At 47.5% G+C, this 8,714-nt stretch overlaps 1 protein-coding gene across 1 annotated transcript; it reads left to right on the forward strand.

Moving 5' to 3' along the window:
* Nucleotides 1-838: 838 nt before the first annotated feature.
* Nucleotides 839-2,091, forward strand: LOC128918070 (kelch-like protein 10; the record flags this gene model as incomplete). The annotated part of the gene is made up of 3 exons (XM_054221948.1): nucleotides 839-843; nucleotides 962-1,105; nucleotides 1,617-2,091. Coding segments are annotated over exons 1-3 (624 nt in total), but the record flags the coding sequence as incomplete, so codon positions are not given.
* Between the last annotated feature and the right edge of the window lie 6,623 nt (nucleotides 2,092-8,714).

Raw genomic sequence — 8,714 nt, forward strand, 5'->3', positions numbered from 1 at the left:
CATAGGGAATCCCAAAGGACCCATGCGAACCCCCCCCCCAAGTTGTATTGAGCTCTACATGTCTTCCTATGTGGTCCTATCTGCTAGAGTTGTGTCTTTTATGGAGACTGCCAATGGCGTTGCATTTTTTCTTATTGTATGGGATTGAAAATCAAATACTAAATGGGAAGACGATTAGGATTTTGTTGCAGTTCCTGCATTTCCAACAAAACTTCCAATACTGCTGTATTTGTGGCGTTTTTACTGGCATTGGTGGAAAGAGGCAGTTTGCATTTTAGGTTCCATTCAGCTTTCTGGCTGGCTTTGCAAAACTGACTTGTGCTCTGAGGAGATGTGGGCCTTGAACCTGGTAACGTGGCTGCTTCAAACTGCTAGCTCTTGAGAGAGCTTCTGTTAAACACAAGTGTTTTTCAGGTACCAAGCTTCCAACGTGAGGCTGGCAAGAATTTTTCTTTTCTAGCTAGGGTAGATGGTCATGGCAATAAAGTGTTACAATGAGCAGTATACGCTGCTACTTGTTTCGAAGGCTTGCTTTCTCTGTCTGTTTTCCTGTTTCCCAAATGTCTCTTTCCCCTTCGTTGCTTTCTTTTAAAAGCTTGGAGTCTTTTATAGACGGTGCCTAGTGCTGTGTCCATCTTTTCTTTCCTCTCCTCTGTGGAAGTCCACAGAGCCCAGCGAGCCCACGGCTCCGCCCCACGGCAACATGGACCACGGGGACCCAGACCTCGGCCCCACAGAGGGGCTGTGGAGGGGCTCACGGCCGGTCCTGGTCCCCCCCACGCCTGTGATGTCATTATGGGGCACATTCCAGAGCCACCGAACAGGCAGGGGTTCCACTATGACGTTGGAGGGAGGGCAAGGACTAAGTGCTGTAAGCACCCCAGAGAGAAGCATCTCCCAGTGCCTCAGGCGTCGAGGTGGGGGACAGCTTGGCTCGCACCGCATACTCCTCCTCACCCAGGGAGAGGAAGATGAGCGCTGTGGCTTGCACCGCCTTCAGTGGGCTTTGCCCAGAAGGGAAGCTGGGCAATGGGATCATCAGCGTGGACGGCATTGAATTCATTGCTCACAAGATGATCCTCTCTAGCTGCAGTCCGTACTTCAGGTGAGTGCTTGAAGGAGGAGGGGATGGGGCCAAACAGTATTTCCTGCTCTGTGCCACGCTGTGCCTTCGCGTATCTCCAGCGCTTCCCTCGGCACTCCAACTCTCCTCCAGCAGTTCCCCCTAGTGCTGGTACCTCCCCGGACACCAAAATTCATCCACAAGCTAAGATCGAACAGCAGCGCTGGAAGTGGGGTCTGGCAAAGCCCCAGATACGGTGCAGGGCTGAGAGCGTGGCCAGCCTGGCTGCTCTGCTGCCAGGCGGGAGGTTTTCCTTCCCCACACACCGTTATTCTCTGCTCTTCTCTTTGAAGCAAGGTGCCCGCTCGCCCTGTGGCTCCTTGTTAAAACAACCGGCTAGTAAAACATTCCTTCATAAAACTCCACGGCCTCCCAGCATGGCTACTGCTAGTGCCCAAATTGGTGCCCGGGGAAGGAGGCACAGGGGATAATGGGGTCAGGGTTTCACACAGCAAGGCCGCTTTCTTCCCCAGCACTGCTTTGTTTTTTTCAGGGCTTTGTTCTCCAGCAGCTGGAGCAATGCCGAGAGGAAGGTCTATCAAATCCCCGGCACTTCCTCTGAAATGATGCGGCTCCTTATGGAATACGCCTACACCGGGACAGTGCCGCTCACGGATGACAACGTTGAAAGTTTGCTAATCGCGGCAGACCAGTTCAACGTCCTGGACATCGTCAGACTGTGCTGCGAGTTTTTAAAATCCCAGCTGTGCTTGGAAAATTGCATCAGCATCTGGAGATTCACAGGCTACTACTACTGTCCTGACCTGCGAGAAGCAGCCCATGAGTTCATCCTGCATCACTTCGAGGAGGTGACCAGGGTGTCCACAGAGTTTCTGGCGCTCTCCTTCAATGAGCTGGAATGCCTGCTGGAGAAGGATGAGCTCCCTGTGAAAGAAGAGGCCGTGTTCGAGGCCGTTCTGAAATGGGTTGCCCATGACCTGCAGAGCAGGAGGCAGCACGTTGTAGTCTTGCTGGGCAAGGAAGGGTGGAAGTGTGGACAGAAGGGATTTGTTTTCTTTAAATAAACTCAGCGTTACTGACAGTTAAGACTTTGCTTAAAACTTTTGAACTCACGTGTGTGCACTGGTATGAATTTGTAGTCCATGTTCCCTGTACTTCCACATCCCTCATGCAAATCTGCAGGTGCCATGTCTATCAGTTTCATAGGAACTAGATTTTCATCAGTGTCCCGGAAGGTCCTATTGACCAGCTCTTTGAAGAGCTGGAATTTTGCTTTCCTGAGATTCAGGGTCCTGACTTTACTCTTCCCCCTGATGCCCACACCCCTCAGGACTGTGAACTCCACCAGCGCCCGACCACCGCAGCCCAGGCTGCCTCCAATCTTGATGTCACCCATTAGCAGCTCATTTGCATTGGTGCCCTTCAGGTCCAGTATGGCCGCTCCTCTGGTGGGGCTGTCTGTGACCTGGTTTAAGAAGTTATCTTCAAGGAACTCGGCTCTGGGAGTCTCCCGGATTGCCTACAGCTTGCCGGGCTGCTTTTCCAGCAGCTGTCGGGGTGGCGGAAGTCCCCCAGCACGACGAGAACCTGTGAGCGCGGAGTAATGGCAACTAGGTGTCAGCTTTCCAGCAGCACGGTGGCTGCCAGCTTCTCCCGTTTGTTGCCCATGCTGCAGGCATTGGTGTCGAGGCACTTTTGCTGGTCTGTCAGCCATGTCACTTTCTTAGAGGAACACACCTTAATTCCTTTGAGCTATTCACTGGTGTTCCCCTCTTTTCTCCCCCCCTCTTGACTCCTCCCCTTTGGCTCCCCCCCATTACCTCAGGAGCCATTCCCTCATTTCTGGAAGACTTCAAGCGTCCTCCAGTGTTCCCAGCACGTGTCAGAGCAACAGGCTGAGGGCCCGCACTAGCACCCCAACCCTCTGCCTTGGTGTGTTGTCCCACTGCTTGTCACAGGCAAGCCTGATACTGTCCCCCTCCCCTTTCAAGCCTAGTTTAAGGCTCTGTCAATGAGCTCTGCTCACTCGTGAGCAAAGACCCTGTTCCCCCTTTCAGAAAGGTGAATCCCATCTGACGCCAGCAAGCCTCATGCTGTGCAGGCCGCCCCATTCTCGAAAACCCCAAAATTGGGTGGGTGACATCAGCCACGGAGCCATGTATGAATAGACTGTGTCCATCTATTTCTTCCCATGTTGCTGCCCACAACGGGAAGGAGAGAGGAGAAAATACCCTGTGGTTCAGATTTCCTTACCAACCGTCCCGAGGCCCTGAAGTCTCTTCTGGTGGCCCTTGGACTATGTGTTGCGGCACCTGGGAAGGTGGGCTGGGCAAGGAGGGGGTTCCCCATCCATCCTGGGCATGGACTTGCCTCCATTCGCTTCTTTCCTTGAAGCTACTGTCATAGCCTGGCAGGGGGAGGTTGCAGGATCCCCTTGATCTTGTTGGGGTTTTTCTGGTGGCTGATCCTGTTTCTGTCTCAGGGAGGGCAGAGCATGATTCCACCAGTCTGTCTCTTTGTTGGACTCCCTGATGCTCCTTAACCTTTCTACTACCTCCCGTAGCCCTGTCACCGAGCTGAGCTGATCGTCCACCTGGTCACACCTCACGCTGCTGTTCTCACAGCTGCCCTCCGTTACGAGGGAAATTCTCTGGCAAGCCCTGCAGCCCAAGACCCGCATGGTTTCACTGGAGCTCTGTCTGGGTTGCCACATCCATTCCGGTGAGTGCAGACGACGTGGCTTTCTGCCAGGTGGATACGGTAGCTCTGCTCCTTCTGAGACTGCGATGACCACCAATGGAGCTCAACTTTTGAGCTGGTAGAGTGATGATGCCCTGCCATGCAGACTGTGCCACACTCTGCTTGCAGCGCTCCTGGTCACTTCTAGTCCCCAGGCGGTTTTTATCGGTGTGGGGTAGCCGCTGTGGCTCTGTCAATGCCCACACCTTGTCAGCATCTTCCACCAGAGCTGCTGCCTCCTGGTGGGTCTCTCCACCGCCCTGGCTTTTCCCTGCCTCGGGAGACCCCCTGTGCATCAAGCTCTGCCGCTCCGCTGCGGATGGGGCCAGCGCACCTCGGCGACTGACTCCAGTAGCTGGCATTTAGCATTCTAGATTAGAGGAATGTAATTTATCACAAGCAGATATGACGCTTCCCTATGTGTACTGCATTCAGGACCTTCAGTGAAAACCTGCTTCTGTGTTGATGATACATGTGCCCCCAAACCAGCATGGACAAGACAAACGTTTATTATTTGGAAGCATCATCCTCTATTCACAGAAACCCTTTTGCCCTATGGACTTTTATACACTTTGCACTTTTTACGGCTGAGTCATTTTAGTTAATAAAAAATGAACAGTTTTAAAAAAGTGACAAGTCTTTTTCAAGTTTTGTCTATTTTCTGGTAAAGTGTGATTCTCAAGTACTGTGTTAATTAAAAAGTAAGCCAAAAGGTTGCAGTTTAGAAAAATCACACAAAGTTTACTGTATAAAATTTCTATACTCATTGTTTTGGAAATATTAGAATATGCAGTTACGTTAAATAGCTTACAACCAAGACTTATCAGAATCTCTTGTGACGCAAATGTAAAATTCAGAAAATCTGAAGGGCTATTTTATCATTTTTTTCCTCTGTTTCTTAGGTATAAGCTTTATGACTGCTTTTGGGGTAAGTTGTTCACGTTGTAATACTGCTTGTAGTGCACGTTGCGTAGACAGACTTTCTTTTCCCAAACCTTTATCAGTGCTTTATGGTTTTATGTGTCGATCAGCGATGGAATGTTTTATTCTTTGGAAGCACTTTACACGCCACAAGGAAGCGAAGCATTACTATTCAGGCTGAGGTGAGTTGCTGACATGAGGGCATGTGAAGCATTCGCTGGTTCAGCGCAAAGTCCTCCCCCAGGCACACTGTCGCTGCCTTCAGCTTTATCCTGAACCTCACACCTTCGCTCAGAAAAGGAAGCTCGATTATTTCTACATGCTGCTGTGATTTGGGCAGGAATCTACGCAACTAAAACTGGACGCAGATAGAGCTGTGCCAGTCCTTTAAGATAGAAATGCAATTAGTATTCTCATTTCCAGTCAGCGTATGGTGTATTGCTCAACCCGAAGAGCTTGTGCTTTGAATGAAGTACTGTTTTCAGCGTCTTCAGCTATAAAATCAATGAAATGCATATGAAATTTTGAATTTAACCATTTTCAGGTGATTAATACCATTTAGTACTGTATGTTTTTCTCACCCAGACTGGAATTTCAGGAATGACTAACTGGACTCTAAAGAATATGTCTGTTTCAATTAGTCTGAATGAACAGGGTGTTTTAAAATAGTACCTCAAAACTGTGTTGTAAATTGGTTATTTTGTTAGAGAATTAATAAAACACCAAGCCTAAGCTCTTTGTATCTCACACCAACAGCACCTGACCTGCTCTGAATTTAGCTTAAATCAAATTAAACAAGATCTCAATTGCTGTTATTGCAAATGGACATCTGATGCCAAACCTCAAGGCGACATCTCTTCTCTGTAAGCTTGTCTGTTTTGTGGATACTGTTGTAACTATACCAGCACAATTTATCAAGAGTTGTGATAGATTGTCCATCTCAGGAATTTTAAGCTTGGGAGTGTGTGTTTGTCTTACCCTACATGCATAACAGTCCAGGGAAACAGTCCAGAGCCTCATACGGGAAGACAAAATTGGTAGGTGTGACGGTTTCTTCTTATTTTATTATACTGGTATTTTAAAATAGAAATCCCAATTTTATAATACTGGCAAAAGCATACAAATGATAAATGAAGGTAATAGTTTACCATTTTTCCTGACGCTCAGCTTTGTCGGTAATGCTGAACCAAGAGCATCATGGAAGTACCAGCCTGAGATTCATTCTTGAGCGTCTTGAAGCACTGACTGCAGGCTGCAAACGGAAACTTGCTGTGAATACAGGATCCTATTTAATTCTTTTTTGGTTAATGGTTAATATCTATCTGGTGGCTCCAGAACTCACAACCTTTAACAGGCATCTAGGAAAAAAAGCTGTGCTGGCATTTACCTTGACTTGCTTACCAAGAAGCAGGTTGACCAGGGCCCAGATGAGGACCAGAGTGGCAGTAGGAGGAGAAGCCTTGCAGGAAAGGCTGGAATCTGAAGGAGGGAGAGGGTTTCTGTTTAACACCTGCTTTGTGTAAAAGGAAGCCAATTGGGGTTAATCAGTTCCCTTCTGCACCAAGGAGCCATGCAGGTGGAGCTCTCTGGAAGAAAGGGCCTTGTTCCTGCCATGCTTCTTCCACTGCTCGTGGAAGAAACAGATGAATCCTCGTTGTTTTCCCTCTGTAAGATGAATGATATTTTAAATGTAAAAAGGTTTCCAGTGCTCTTCGGTGTGTCAAGTGCTGTTTGTGTTTCACCTCTGCCAAAAAAGGTAGAGGGGCACAAAATCAGATAAAATGGACCAAAAATGTCGACAGGAGAAGCAGGGTTGAGATGTGACTGGCAACTGTGTGTGTATGTTCTGCACATACAGCAGACCTGGGGACTCGTGGCACGTGCTTGCCCAGCGAGGCTGGTCTTGCTGGCAGACGCCGAGCAGCATTGCTCTGCCTGTGGGCAGAGTCGGAGCTGGGCTGGGTGCTCTCCCTCCTGCCCGCGGGACCCTCCTGCTCCTCCTGGGCTGTACCCAAACAGGACGCTGGGGCCGGGGTTTGTAGGAGAGCATCTTGGAGCAGAGGCGAATCCTTGCGGAACCTTACCCACAAAAGGTTAGTGGGCATTTTAGATGAAAGTCTACGTGCTAACCGGAGGGAGCCAACTTAAAGAAAAATAAAAATCTATTTGTCTTGAGGAGGTATTTGTGTGAAGAAAGGTTCCAAGCTCTTTTTCCCCGCCATAAGGCACAAAGCAGCGTGTTTCCCACGAGATGGCACTATTGTCTTATGCACAGAAAAAGCAGGTGTTAGCCTCCACTGCAGTTTTAAAAGCAGCTTGCCAAAGTGAGGGTTGCAACCAAATGCATCAATTTTACAGATCCGAGCAGTTATCAAGAGATCTCAAATGGAGAATTAGCTTGCCGATTCATCTGTTAAAGGTCGCTGCCTGATCAGGATGTGAAAAGTCCTGACATACAGATGATGAGATGAACATCACCATCAATCCATTATTGGAGAAACTGGTTTGGATTTGTGGGTTTTTTGGGTCAATTTTTTGAAATCAATGTGGCTCTCTAAAGTGAGTGGTATTTACCTGGTCATATTCTGACTGACCTTCTCAACGGGCTTTTACTTTAAAAAAAACCACCAACAAATGCCAAACTAAAAATCAAGTTGAAAATTAACTACTTTTAACATTTGTGCATGATTTCTAGTTCTTATCTAGCTAAAAAAAAAGTCATCTTGCAAAACTGTTGTATTTTGAGTAATTGTTCAGTTGCAATGGCCGGCTGGCAAGTTGCTCCACTATTCCTTTCTCTATGACTGAAAGAGGTGTTTTCCTAATAAATTCTACAAAGTCTCTCAATCAAAAACATACTCCCTGCCTTTAGCTGCACCTTCTGTTGATTTTCTAATCAAAGACAGGGTCAATCGCATCGAACCACCAGGGTAGAGCTGGAAGGAGCCCTGCTGTCACAGCAAGTGCTTTGGATAATCACGTTCTTAATCTTACTAATTGCTGTTTTAAAAACAAGTTTCTTTTGTACCATGCTCTGTCTCTTGTCGCAGTGTTGTCCCAGAATTTCACTCCTCCGACGCTTAGAAATTCTCTTCTGATTCCCAGCCCAAATTTATTCACTTCCAGGCTACATCTCTTTGTCCTTCTGCCAGTATCATTCTTTACCTTCACAAGTCCTTGTTCCCTCCTTTGGTAGTTGCCCCACTGATGAGAGCAATCATCTCTTCTCTTAGTTTTTGTTTCTCTAGGCTAAAGGCTACGGCTGCTTGGAGAAAAGTAGAGATGCCCTCGCTGGAGAGCTTACTTTCACTGTGGAAACGTCATCCCTTTCGTCTAATGTTCATGACTCAGTTGCTGGACTGTATTAGTTTTAGTTTAGGTGGTTGTTAAAGATGGGATTCTGAGACGTAAATGTATGCATGAATGCTGTTCCAACCACTTTCCCTTGACACTGTGAATTGATATTGCAGGCACCATGAGATGGTTTGTACTCTAATGGGTAGAGAGCTCCGTTAATAAAAATACACTTAATACACAGCCTTCATGTTAGCCTTTTTCGTCTCATTTATGATTCATCAATGGTCTTTAGGCCATTTGATTCTCTGAAAAAGATTCCAAAACATCCATTGCCTTTTCAGCTGATGCAGGAACCTTCTATAAATCAGGTCTCTAAGAAGGAAGAACGATGCCAAGGTAATTCTTTCGTTCCATAGTTACCCATAGTTACCCAGCCATAGTACTCATAGTAGTAGTACCCATACCCAGCCAGTTACCAAGCCTGTCTCTGTAAATTTCAGCAGACATCGGCTGAAAGGTCAGTGCTGAAGGGACATAAAGCATTAAGGCCAATAATCTACCCCTTCAGAAAGGAAAGGTGAGCAGCACTGATGGTGCTAAAGGATCGGGCTACAATGTACGACTCAGAATTTTTAGCTGTTTCATGATGGGCTTACTATAGGTTTTGTGTGTG

This window comes from Rissa tridactyla, chromosome 15 (assembly GCF_028500815.1).
Source record: "Rissa tridactyla isolate bRisTri1 chromosome 15, bRisTri1.patW.cur.20221130, whole genome shotgun sequence".
Taxonomy (NCBI): Eukaryota; Metazoa; Chordata; class Aves; order Charadriiformes; family Laridae; genus Rissa; species Rissa tridactyla.